Genomic DNA, 12,818 nt, shown 5'->3' on the forward strand with positions numbered 1-12,818 from the left:
CACCCACTTGTGAGTTCCTTTGCCAACTTTGTTTAGTCACATTTTCCTATCTGATGATGTGTTTCTCTCTATTCTCACTGTGTGAAACTACATGCAGATAAAGGAAACTTGCTGCCTATTTTTCCTTGTTGTGGAAAACTGATGGGATAAAATCAGCCTGGCAGTTACTAGAGGAGACAGAGGAAAATACACTTGATGCAGCAATGCCAGTAGCTGGAAGACCACTCCTGATTGTTTCACTAACTTATATATAGTATTACTGAGGTCTGTCAAAGGACACTTTGGAAATGAGAAACATTCCTGACATTACGGGCCTACTACCCTTAAGGCCTTTGGCTTTTCCTGTAGAAATAGTTCACTCCCTTTTCTTCTCTGGAGCTTTCACGAGCCCATGGGGTGGAAGAGATGTGGGGAGTGTCATCACTTTAAACAGGATATTGTTTGAGAGAGAACAGCTTTTCCTTGTTCACAGGGGTGGGTGGATGTAGATACTCATTACCCCATCCTTGGGGAAATTACTGAGTTTCATGACCAAGTTTTGTGGTCTTGTGATCTCAGCACAGCCCCTGTAAGTCTGTTTTGATGTGGATGTTTTGCCAGAGTTGTGAAAACTTATCACCCCTCTTACTCCTTAAAGAAAAGATGATGTAGGTCAAGTCAAGTCATACCTTTCTTGCCAGGAGAAAAAATTATTCTTTCCCACTCTTGGTCCTTTCACCAGTGTAATGTGTGTTCGTGCTTTTGTCTTGGTAAAAGGCAAGTTCTGCCTTTGGAAGCCTCTGGAGCTAACTCCTGTCTCTCTCTTCAGCACCATCAGATGTGTCCACATACATTTATGATCCTGACACTGGGAATTACTACGATCCCATAGCTGGGACATACTATGACCCCAGAACTCAGGTGAGTGTGTGGGAAGGAAGCTTTACATGCAATATGTTCTTACAAACTGCTCTTCTCTGGAGGGATTTTGCAGCCAGATCCTGAAGACAAGCCAGCACAGGGCAGCACAGAGGCAGCTTTGTGTCTCGCACTCTGTTCTCTTACCTGTGTGAAAGGGATGCACGTTGCAAAATATCAACTTAATGAGAAGCTAGGAATCCATTAGCTGTGTGTTGAACCAGCCATAGCTGGCTCTGGCCTCTGAAGCACTGCCTTTGGAGGGTTTTTGGTCTGCTCTTCCTCGAGTGGATTTACAGGCAGAGCATTATTGCTAAATTTTGCTGTAGACATGTGATATGTGACTGTCTGTAATAAAAAATGAATAGCAGACCTCTGTTTTCATCTGTGGTCTCTTTGCTTCTCAATCCTAGCCAGCAATACTGTAAGGAAGCCAAAAAAGAGCCATCAGCAGAGAGTTTCTGGAACTATAATCTTGTTTTCATGATGCTGGGGATGTCCATGCTGTGGTAGAGCAGGGCAGTGCACTGGTGACCTGGCTGTGGTCAGCTGTCTTCTGCCCCAGCAAAGTTCTGAAGCCTTTGCTGTCTGCAGTCCCTTCTTACTGTGCTGGTCTCCCCAGCTCAGGAAGGACAAGAAGCCCAGTAAGAAGACTGCAGGGGTTGGGCTAAGCCTGCTCCAAATGCCTCTTTCAGAGAGAAGTCACAATAGACCGGGAAGCCTCCGAGCCCCCGACGGAGAGCAGAAGGCGGCGGCATGGGAGCCAAGAACGGACAAGTGACAGGAAGGAGCCACACAGCAGGGACAACAGGGACAGAAAGGACAAAGGGAAAAGTACTTCTGCTAAGGTAACACTCTCCAGGCATCAGAATGACCTGAGGCCAGGAGGCTGAGGGAAGAGAGGTTAGAAAATAGAGAGTAATTAGAGGATTCAAAAATGGAGGGACAGTGGGAGAAGACAAAGGGTCAGCAGCTAGGTAGGAACATGGTGCTTGTCCAGCCAGGTGGGAGTAAGTTCCTGAAATTTTTCTCTCCTGACATTAAATCCAGGGCTTTTCATCCCTTCCTTATAGTGAAGGATTCAGTCACATCCAGGTAACTGAGACATGTTTCACTCACACTGCTATTGTAATAGACAACAAAAAACTGGCAGAGGCATTTAAACACACCGAGTCAGATGATGATAGAGACTCAGCTCTCCCCTAACTGTGGTTTCTGCCCCCACCCCAGTCCCAGGGCAGTGTCCTTCACTGCTGCTCCCAGTGAGCAAATCCTGTCTCCCCAGTGTGGGAGCTGCTGGTTGGGAGTAACTGCCCAGAGCGATGTTTGAGCACAGCCCAGGGCTGTGATACTGACAGGGCCTGAGGAATGCCAGGAGAGTTGGTAGAAGTGATTTAGCCACCAATGCAGAAACTTTATGTTCTTCTTTGCCTCTTGGTCTGAATATGCTCAGTGGCATGACCAGTCCTGGGCAACTGGGACTTGAGGGCTGTTAATTGTCCCTGAGGCTGGTAACAAGCCAGCCAAGGGGTCCCATCTGGTATGGAGGCTTTCAGGGACACTGACCTTGAAGAAACATGGTCCTGTCTGAATGGAGGGTAGAAGCATCTCCAGTAGAAATCATTCCATAATTTTTCCCACTTGCCTGTTTTCCATGGATGCTCAGAAGTGGCTTCCTGGCTGCTCTGTGTGCTCTCTGACCCCTGTGTTGCTGCTGGCCTAATGCACAGTCTTGGATTTTTCAGAATGAGCCTGGAGAGGAGAGATTCTTTACAGAAGATGTCTTCAAAAAGCCATTGCCTCCCTCTGTGAAGAAGGATGAGAGCACAGGCCTGGTAAGGTGTTACACTTGTCTTCCGTGGTCAAGTATGAGTAACTCATGAGCCACTAAATTGGAGCCTGTCCAAGGCTCCAGCCCAGTTCTCTGTAAAATGTGTGAAAGTGAAGCTTCACCCCAGCCTACTGTTTGTGCTGCTGAGCACACAGCTGAGTATCACAGGCTCATCCTGTCGCAGTGCTGACTGCAGTCTCTGGTGCCCTCTGTCCAGGATAAAGAAGATCCTGGGAACCCTGCCATGCTGGCTGAGCCTGGCCATATGTTGTGCCACAGTCGCAGCAGAGAAAATTGGTGTTGTCTGGCAGTGAGGGTGGCTTTGTACCTGGTCTTCATGTCCTTTGTGCACACAGAGAGGTGCCTGACCCTGCCCCAGCTCCCTCACTGACTGGGACCACTGTCAGCATCACAGTGCAGCGAAGAGTGAGAGTGGGGCGGGCTGAGACAGCATGTTGAGCTGCTGCAGCTGTCTCTGAAATCACAAGTATGGCTCCAGGAGAGCTCTGGATTCCCCAGAATGGGAATGTCTCCCACCAAAACCACCGCCTCGTTTCTGCCAACCACCTGGTTTCCTTGGAGACCTCTTTGAGTGCTTAGCTATTGTGTGCTCTGAGTCCATGCTAGGGCAGTCTCAACACTTGATCTCAACTGTTTCAGACTGAGACTGGAGAGGAAAAGTTCTCTGCAGAAGATGTCTTTAAAAAACCTTTACCTCCTTCTGTGAAAAAGGAAGAGAGTGCAGCCCCGGTAAGTATCTCCAAAGGATGGCATTTTGCCCTGTTTGAGCCTGGATACAGGACTAGGGAGGCTCAGCACAGCCTGGCTGCAATCGTGAGTGCCAGAGGTGCCAGAGATGTTTCTCATGCCAGAGGAGGGAGTGCTGGGGATGGAAGGCAGTTTGTTTTTTAAATCTGACCTTGTTTGTGGGCTTCTAGCATGGGGAAATTTGATACCTGCGTTTTAGCAGGATCTCACTCAACCAGTCCTAAGGCAGAAAACTCTTCCAGTCTGAGGAAAGCCAAATCTCACTGATTTCCATTTCTAGAGGAGGTGAGTGACAGCAGCTCGCTGCCAAACAGCCATGGCCTCTGGTGGCTTCTTGTGTTCAGGTGTGTGGCAGGTTGGAAAAGCCTGGCACCAAAGCATGGCCTGTCTAGAGAGCAGAAGGGCTTCCACCCTCTGATGTGAAGGGAAAGAAGCCAGCCAGCTCCTCTCTGTTCCCTGCCTGTGCTGCTGGGAAGCAACTCTCTGCCTCTTGGACTGGAACAGAGACAGGAGTCACAGGAAGATAGGTTGGGGAAGCAAAGCTGAGCTGGCCAGGCAGGCTTGATGCTACAAATTGTCACACTTCTCTCCACTTCCCTCAGCCCAAGGTGGTGAACCCTCTGATAGGACTTCTGGGAGAGTATGGAGGAGACAGCGACAATGAAGAGGAGGAGGAAGAGGAGGAGCAGTCCCAGGCTCAGTGGCTGCCGCCTCCCCCGCACCCACCGGCACCGCGCGAGGAGCAGCCGCGGAAGGCCAAGGCCAGCGACGACAAACTGACTGACTGGAACAAGCTGGCCTGCCTGCTGTGCAGGAGGCAGTTCCCCAACAAGGAAGTGCTCATCAAGCACCAGCAGCTTTCCAACCTGCACAAGGTATGGGGAAGCTGGGGGCTGCCGTTGGCTCAACAGCTTTGTGAGCTGCAGGGAAAACGCAGTGGTTGGGTGGGAAGAGCTGTGCTGAGTTTGACACAGTAGCAGGCAAAGTTGCCTCAAAGCTCTGTTCAAAGCATTGTGTGAACTGCTTGTTCCTGCCATGGGAGTGCTGTAACATCAAGGTGTGACTTTGTAAGCTGTAGTGAGATAGCTAAGGCTTGGGCAGAGTGGGGTGCTGGCACACAGGAGCATGAGAGTGGTAAGAACTTGGCACGTGCTCTCCCATGTTCTGCGCTGCCTTTGAGCTCTTGCTTTTAGGAGAGCCAAGCTGCACGTGGGTTAAAATAGGACTGGTTGCCTTCCTTACTGCAGGGAGGAAGGGCTCCAGGCCTCTGCGGGGGAGCAGGTAGTCTGGGCTGCAGGAGAGGCTGCTGTGCCTGGTATAGTGCAGCCACAAGAGCATGCTGCTTTACCTGTGCTCCTTGTGGGTGGAGCAGATGACCCTGACAGCTTGTGTTCTCTGCTTGACGCTGCCTTCCGTCTTCCTCCTTCCAGCAAAACCTAGAGATTCATATGAAGATTAAACGATCCGAGCAGGAACTGGCGTATTTGGAGAAGAGAGAGCGTGAGGTGCGTCTGCGGTGGTGGGCAGGCAGCTGCTTGTGCTTCTGCACTGGGCGGGTGGTGGTCCCAGGCAGACCTCTACTTATGCACCAGGTATCACCAGGCATCCACTTAGGCACCAGGCATCAGATGCCTCCCAAAAGTGAACTGTGGGCTCACTCTGCACCAGGACCTGTAAGTAGTTCTGTGACTTCTAAGAGCAGATCTCATTCCTCACAGAAGGGTCTGAGTGTGGTTCTGTTGTCCTGCAAGCCAGCACTGGGCTCTGGGCTAAGTGGGACACAAATTTCCATCTAAAACTGCTGGGGTGTATGGGCTGCTGCTGCCTGGGCAGGGACAGGAGAACTGTACCTGTCCATTGTTCGGAAGGTCACAGAGCTGCTCCTGGTGCTGTAGCTGGAAAGCTGCAACAACAGGTCTGGGTCAGCCCAACAGATGGCATCTGAAGAGAGCAAGTGGATGGTGGGATGTGAGTGTTCAGTATTTGTGAGTCCCCAGGACAGCCTTCCAGCTAGCTGAGGATCAGATGAGACCTGCATGCAGAGCAGTCTCCTGCAGTGTTGAATCCTTCATAGCTCCTGTACTTACTTTGTTCTTTCTGTTGTGAAGGGGAGGCATAAAGACAAAGGAAATGACCGGAGAGAGAAATTCCAGCAGATGGATTCACCAGAGAGGAAACGGCTCAGATATGACCGGGACTCAGAGAGGTAATGGCTGTTCTGGGTTGGGTCTCTTTGGGGATGCTGATGCTGGGATGGGATGTGTGCTGCTGGCAGACCAAGGCTGGGAATTGGCATGGGGGGTAGATCTGCAAAGTAACAACCAGACAGACTGAGACAGAGTTCCTCAAAGTGTGAGCCTGTTGTACTACAGGACACCTTGTAGAGGTCAGGAGAGGGCCGGGGTGGAAACAAGGGTCTGGGAAGAGCAGAGCAAAGCTGCCTGGTGCTGGAGGGGTGAGATGGGGGTCTGAGTGTGCCTGGCCAGACACAGAGAGTGGAATGCAGCCTGTTCCTATCCACCTCGTCCTTAAGGCACTTGCTGCCCTCCTGTCCTGGCATCTAGCCATTGAAAGAAAGAGCAAAGCTGTGTTTCATCTGTTCCCTGACTCAGAGGAACGCTGGGAGCTGTTTCCATCTCGTTCAGAGTAGGTGGAGGAAGAAAGTGCGTGCTGTGTGGAGTTCTCGACAGGCCTGCCTGCTGTGAGCTCGCGTGTTCAGTGGGCTGAGGAACGGCCAGGCGTGTGTTGAAGATAGAACTGGTTATGTGCCTGTTTTCTTCTGGCACAGCACCTCAGAAGGAGACCTTTCCTCTGTGTCTTGCAGTTTAAACATCCACATCTTCTCTTCCCTCCGTTTTCCTGGAATAGCTGTAGATAAACTAAAACTGTTTGTGTGCAGTGTCACCAGCAGCCAGAAAGTAGGAATTGTCTGAAGAAAGAGTCTTTTATGCTGAGATGTTTTCAAAACTGGGGCTTTTGGTTAGGTTAATGGTCTTGGATGAGTAATGAGGTGGGAGAAAGTGTGTCCCAATCAACACTGCATCTGTTGAGCTCCATGACCACAGCACTGGGAGAAAGGAAAGATCTAACAGAGCAGCAGGGATTAAACTTTGCTTTCTTGCTATTGTTAAGATTCTAATTAAGAAATACAAGCACAGAAGGCTCCTGGCTTGCTTATACTGTAAATATTTGGGAGTCTGAGCTCATTTCCTGTGCCCTGGTGTATTTCCCTCTGAGGTGGGACAAGAAATTTTTCAGTCAAAGGTGTGTGAGCCCTGCACACAGAATCTGACGTGGTGGTTTCCTTAGGCGGTGTGCTTCTGGCAAGAAACTTGGATATCCCTCATGAGAGGCTGAAATGTCAGTGAAGGTTCTATTAGCAGAACTAAAAATCCCTGGCATGTGTTTGAAGCATTGCAAGACTGGACAATTGATTCTGGCTCTTTTGCAGCGACTATGACCCAAGGCTTGACAGTAACAACAAAGGGAACCGAATGGTGCAGTCTCCGGGGTGGAAGAAAGGCTTTGGCCACAACCAGCAGGGCACAGCATCACCAGTGGAGGTGAGTCTTCCTGCCTTTCAAAGCACACCACTGTCCTGCAGCCCATAATGTTTCCCAGGAGAGCTGGAGGGAGTTCAGGTCAGGCTGCAAATCTCAGCACCCGCTTGATGGAATAATATGTGTGCACTGATGAACTTTGCAGGCTGGGAGGGGCTGCAAGTATGTTGGCTATAGAACAAGGTTAGAATTTATACAGATCTGGAGGTGTTGAAAATAGAGTAACAGTGAGCAGGAAGGGTGTGAGCATCTTGTTAGTACCTGCTCAAAGTCAGGCTGGGGTTTGAGCAGGTTACCAGCTAGGTTCTCTGCAGCCATGTGAGCTGGGGAAAAAGGTGAACTTCCCCTGGAGAAGTGTGAGCGTAGCCAAAGCCGCAGGGCCCAAGATGCTCTTTGTCTGCTCTGCTTAGCACTTGTGAGGCTCTGGCTGCCATTGCAGACTCTGGACATCAGAAGATAATACCAAGATACAGTACCTGACAAGGAGCAGAGGCCCATCGGCAAGGGATGTTGGGGTAGGCAGGGTCAGGTAGATCCTGCCTTCTGTGACAGGCTGGTCTCTCAGTGGATGTTAATTTACTGCAGAGGGTTTGTCAGAGAAGCAGCCTGGGCCAGGGGCTGCTCTGCCTTGCCCAGGGCCACGTGAGCAGGGCCATGCTCTGGTGGCAGGTTCGGGGCTGGCCAGGTGCTGTGGTGTCCATGCTCTGCTGAGGGACAGGCAGCTTGGAGCAGGGCTCACAGGGTGACATTCAGCCTGCAGTCAAGTAGATCATTAAAGCAAATATTTGAGGCTTTGTGACGCATGTTTGCTTGAGCCCACATACACGAGGCAAGAGTCCCTCTTCAGTGCAGACAGCAGGAACAGCCCCCAGCTGCTGCTCAGTCCTTGTGGTGAGGTCCCTATGCCCATAAAACAGGCTTTGTCCGAGGTCCAGCTCCAGCACCACACCCTGGGAGGTCTGAGCTCCCGTGAGGGCTCCCCCTCTGCATGGGGAGCTGATGGCAAAGCACAGCCCTCATACAGTTCATAGGCCAGAAGAGATGTGCTTGCCTTTCACTTCCAAGTCATGCTGGGCAAAGCCATGTGACTATGTCAACCCCACACAGCTCTGATCTCTTGGCCCAACTGGTGAGATCTCTGGTATTCAGGTGGATTGGAGTGTAGAGCCAGAGAAACTTCTAGCCTCAGGCCTGCCCTCCTGGGCTGGCTCCAGGCAGGTATTGCTGAATAATGCAGGTGCTGACTGAGAAAACCAGTCCTTGTAAACTGGTTGAAATTCCGAGCGAGGTACCAGTGCCCATGGGAGCTCTGTTGAGAGAACAGCTGAGCTTGTGCCAATGCAGACTAACAGCAAACAGCTCCTCTGGAGCCCAGCTCTTGTCAGAGCTTTCCTTTGCTCCGTTTCCATCCTGGCTCGCCCACGGCTGCTGGTGCTGCCTCTTGGCTGCCCGCCCCTCCACAGCTGATCCCTGGGGTTTGATTCCCGCCGGGCATTTGCTGGCTGCTTTTGTTGCCCTCAAAGGGTCTGTAGTTTTTCCCAACCAGCTTTTGGAAGAACACAGAGCACTTGCTCTTCCTCTGCTCATGGATCCACATGGGAGCAGTCAGCAGTCCTGAAGCAGCCCAGGGAAGCTTTTTATTTATGGGAGGACAAATCACTAATGTGAGCTGTGTCTGTTTGCAGGCAGAAAACAGGAGGAAGGGCCCTGGGCTGGGGGCCCCAGGGAAGCCCCCCAAGAGGCAGTCCAACGAGACCTACCGTGACGCTGTCCGGAGGGTCATGTTTGCCCGCTATAAGGAGCTTGAGTGAACAGTGGAGGAACCCCAGATCTGTCTCTCTCCGTCTCTTTCTCTCTGTGTCATGTTCTTTTGAAGGTTTGGTCTTTTTTGTTTTGTTCTGTTTTTTGAATTGTTACAGGTTTTGCTGCTAGAATTTTTTTAATAAAACTGAAAATTTGACAGTGCTTGTCTTGTGGCTAAATTGGTGTGTTTTGAAAGCACGTAATGCTTTGAAAGATTTCCATTGTGTTTTGCTCTTTGCTGATGAGGTCCCTGGGACTTGCAGCTGTGTCAGTGGGACTGGAACAGGTTTGGTAGCTTGGAGACCCTGCCAGCAGTGCCACTGTCCTGCAGTGGTGTTCCCTGTCATCTCAGGGACAGATCCTCCTGGTGCCATGTACTCCTGGGTCAAGATGGGTGCTGGGAGCCAGGCATGCCCCCAAGGCCTGGGAGGCATTCAGAAGCAGGAGTGATCTGTGTGGGATTCATCCTGGCAGCTGATGAGGTCAGTGGGGTTCAATTAATAGCAAGAGCTTAATGGCTAAAGGTGACCTTATTAGCACTGCGTGTTGTCTGGGCATTCCAGCCAGGGCAGAACATTCCACGTGGGGCAGGCTGGATCTGGTGGCAGTGTTGTGTGGGGACATAACCATGCTGGCCCAGGGTGTCAGGGGAACAGAGGAAAAGCCAAGTAGGTGCTGCTGGCCTGTTCTGGGGAGGTGTGGAGGCAGCTCCTGGTCAGGAATGTGTAGCAGTGGCAGTTTGACCAGAGCACAGGGAAGTTTGTGTGTGTGAGCACAGCAGGTCCCACGGGTGACAAGGCTGAGTGTGGCCTGCAGGGATAAGGATGATGCCAATGGCAGTGGCCAGTGGGAGCAGATCTCATGCCCAGTGAGGAGCTGGTACCTACCACCACCTTCCTGTTCACCTGGCAGAGAGCAGGGCCTGACACTGCTTTCAGATACCCCAAAGAAGGGAAAGCAGGAGCTGTGGAAGCTGAAGACAGCAGAATTAGGAGGTGAAGAGCCACCTGCAAGAGCTAACAACTTCAAAGGCAGCAGAACACCTGTCCAAGCTGCATTTCCTTGTCTTCTGGCACAGGCAGTGCCAGAGGAGCGTGGAGGACTCACTCACAGCACTGTGGCCCCTGCTCCTGCTGCTGGGGGTGGTGGAGGTGGGCATGGTGCTGGTGAGTACATGGGGCTGAGTGCCTTCAGTCTTCCTGGGAGCCCCAGGCAGGTAAGGGATGGATGGGGAAGGTGATGGGCTGCTGGGGATGAACTCCCACACACGGAGCAGTGGGGGTGGCACCAGGGCTGGCAGAACAAGCTGGTGCTGTCAAGTCTGGAAATTATCCATGCACGAAGGGGGAAGAAGTATGACTGTGATGGGGCATCCTTTTCAGGGAGGGAAGAGGGGAATCTGGGTGCAGATTTGTAGCTGCTGCCCAGGCTGTCCTGCACCTGGGTGTGCCAAAAATGAGCACCCACAGAGCATCATTCCCAAGACAACCAGAGGGAGCCTTTACAGCTGCCAAACGTAGGAACCCATTAGCTGATTTTGTTAATTTGCTAAGTGGGTATGTGCATCTTAGTGAAAGCCTGTTAACGACTGGTAATACGTGATTAATTGGAAGATAATAAACCAGATAAATGTAAGAGCAGCTTCCCTTGGACAGATGGACCACATTAAATAATGTATGTTCCTTGGCTTAGTCGTGTGCTTGCTTGCCTCTAGCCGGTGATGTGCATGTGTGAAAGGAGAGGCAACACAACACTTTCCTTGCAGGCCCATTGCCAGGGCTTAAGTCAGGAACAGAAGAGGAGCAGGAATAGACTGCTGTGGAAACAGGGGAGAAAATTAATTAAAAATATCTACTTGCAGGATGTATCCGCCTCCAATCAAGAGAAGTCCTTTTTCTGTCTGTGGTGGTAGATCTACCTCCCTTTAGTTGTATTAATCATAGAAATGCTTGGTGTGTTTGCTTCTACAATTTTGAGGATCGTAGTAAATGATGATGGGAAATCAGGAATACTGTTTTGTGTTGTAAGAGGTCAGAGCAACACAGTGTTACTCCCAGGAGTGTGGGATTTCGGGGAACACCTGAACTGTAAGGGAGTATCCCAGTGCCAGCCCATGGAAAATAAAGGTATCCCCTGGATAGATACTGACTTAATTCCTTGAAATTCCACTTCCCCAAGGTAACCCAGTGTGAGCTCCTTGTATTCCCTTGAAGATGTGTGTGTATAGACTATACATACAAATCTCCATAGGCGTGGCATCTACCCACTTTGTGCATCTACAGGGGGATATCCAGGATTAGGGAACATGGAGCCCTCCTCTGGGGCTGGGTTGAGGTGACTGGAGCGAGGTTTTTAACAGACTGGAACAGATAAGTAGAGTGAGAAGCTAAAAGCATTACAAAGAAGCACCAAGGCAGAAAACATCATATTCTCTTGGGAAAACAGCAGCGTAGTTGGTGATGCAGAAACCCCAGCTATTTGTCCTTGGTACAGTGGTTTTGATGTCTTTAATATTTTTTGAAGGATGGTGACCCAAAGCCATAGCTGAATTACAGCTACCTTTATATCTTACAAGTATTTTGCTTTTATTTCAGAGATTACTCACCACTGTGCTACTGCTGTGGCTGTGTTCAGCACATTGCCTTGTGTGCCATCCTGTGGTGACGGGTATGGCTCAAGTTGCAATTTATTTTTATTTTTGGGAAGTCCTAATCAGAGAATCAGAACAACTCCCAGGGTGAATCCTGTGCTGGAGAAGTTGCTTGGTGTGCAGATGTTACACACAGGAAGAGGACTGGGGTGACCCATAAGCAGCACTAAGGTTGGGATGAATGGAACGGTGTGTACAAAAAGCCTGGGGAGAAAAAGCAGAATAAGGGTGTTAAAGGGATTATTTTATTTAAAAGGAGCAGGCAACAGGAGCCTTGGACTAAGTGGAACCAAAGAGGAGGTTAAATCCACCATTTAGAGGGTTGGAGGCACTGCTGCTTGGACCCCTGTCCAAGGGAGTGTCAATCTCTGAGCTCTATCAGTCACACAGGTTGGTGTGCAGGAGGCTGCTTCAGACATCTGAGAGGTTCTGGAGCAAGAGCTGCTTTTTCCCACCCTTTCCCAATGTAAAGCAAGTAGATAGCCTTAGATTTCCAATATTTACTCATATGAATATTGATATAGCAGTGACTCAGGCCGTTTTAAGTGAAACATATTTATGTAAAGAGCGGGAGCTGTGCTTTGTAAATAGAAAAAATGGTAAGTTGGGCTGAGAGAAGTGTTTGTAAAAGGGAAGGAGAGAGAGAACCCAGGGAATGTACTTCCCTCTGCAGCAGTGACCTGCCTCAGGGAGAGAAGGGCTGCTGGAAGGAGGATGAGGCTGGGGGTCGCCCCTCAGATGCCAGATGAATATGATGAACAATTTTGCTCACTTCATGTTTTTAGACTTGAGAAACAGGAGTTCAGTGTTCAGAGGAGGTTGTTGCTCAAATCACGCTCCCGATTTAATGTAGGTTCTCCATTTCCTTATTTATCCATATCCATACAAAGACCATTCTGTTCTTTGTTCCTGTACTGGGGACATTACGCTTTCAAATGTCACCAAGTATAATCTTTGTGAAGCTGCACTTTAATGGACTTCCTTTTGGTAGCACAAAGGTTCAAAGGAAGATAAATGACACCATAGTCAGTGACACAGTGCCCGGAACAGCCAGGATAAGCACAGGCACAAGCCCTTGTCCAAGCTTCATGTGGATTTTTCTTGCCAGCACATTTTGAAGGGGTTGTGGTCTGGTCAAGCTGCTGCTGGTGGGTGTGTGGGTCTGTGTATGTGCTGCTCTGGCCTTTTGCAGCCTGGGGGAGGCCGGTCCTGTTAAAGTGCACCTCCTTCCCCGCGGAGCACTTGGGAGTGCTGCAAGGAAGCTGGGAATGCAAGCATTGCCCCCCAGGGACAGAGTCCCCCATCCCAC

General features: G+C 50.4%; 1 protein-coding gene across 1 annotated transcript in view; it reads left to right on the forward strand.

Moving 5' to 3' along the window:
• Positions 1 to 9,021, forward strand: part of RBM6 (RNA binding motif protein 6) — a 57,796-nt gene extending 48,775 nt beyond the window's left edge. The window contains exons 15-23 of the mRNA XM_082289119.1: positions 809 to 900; positions 1,593 to 1,745; positions 2,643 to 2,732; positions 3,389 to 3,478; positions 4,099 to 4,371; positions 4,927 to 5,001; positions 5,605 to 5,702; positions 6,948 to 7,059; positions 8,742 to 9,021. Coding sequence (XP_082145245.1) covers positions 809 to 900; positions 1,593 to 1,745; positions 2,643 to 2,732; positions 3,389 to 3,478; positions 4,099 to 4,371; positions 4,927 to 5,001; positions 5,605 to 5,702; positions 6,948 to 7,059; positions 8,742 to 8,867 — 1,109 coding nt within the window. The 3' untranslated portion in view covers positions 8,868 to 9,021. The remainder of the gene's footprint in view (positions 1 to 808; positions 901 to 1,592; positions 1,746 to 2,642; positions 2,733 to 3,388; positions 3,479 to 4,098; positions 4,372 to 4,926; positions 5,002 to 5,604; positions 5,703 to 6,947; positions 7,060 to 8,741) is intronic.
• The last annotated feature ends 3,797 nt before the right edge of the window (positions 9,022 to 12,818 follow it).

This window comes from Coloeus monedula (assembly GCF_965178545.1).
Source record: "Coloeus monedula genome assembly, chromosome: 11".
Taxonomy (NCBI): Eukaryota; Metazoa; Chordata; class Aves; order Passeriformes; family Corvidae; genus Coloeus; species Coloeus monedula.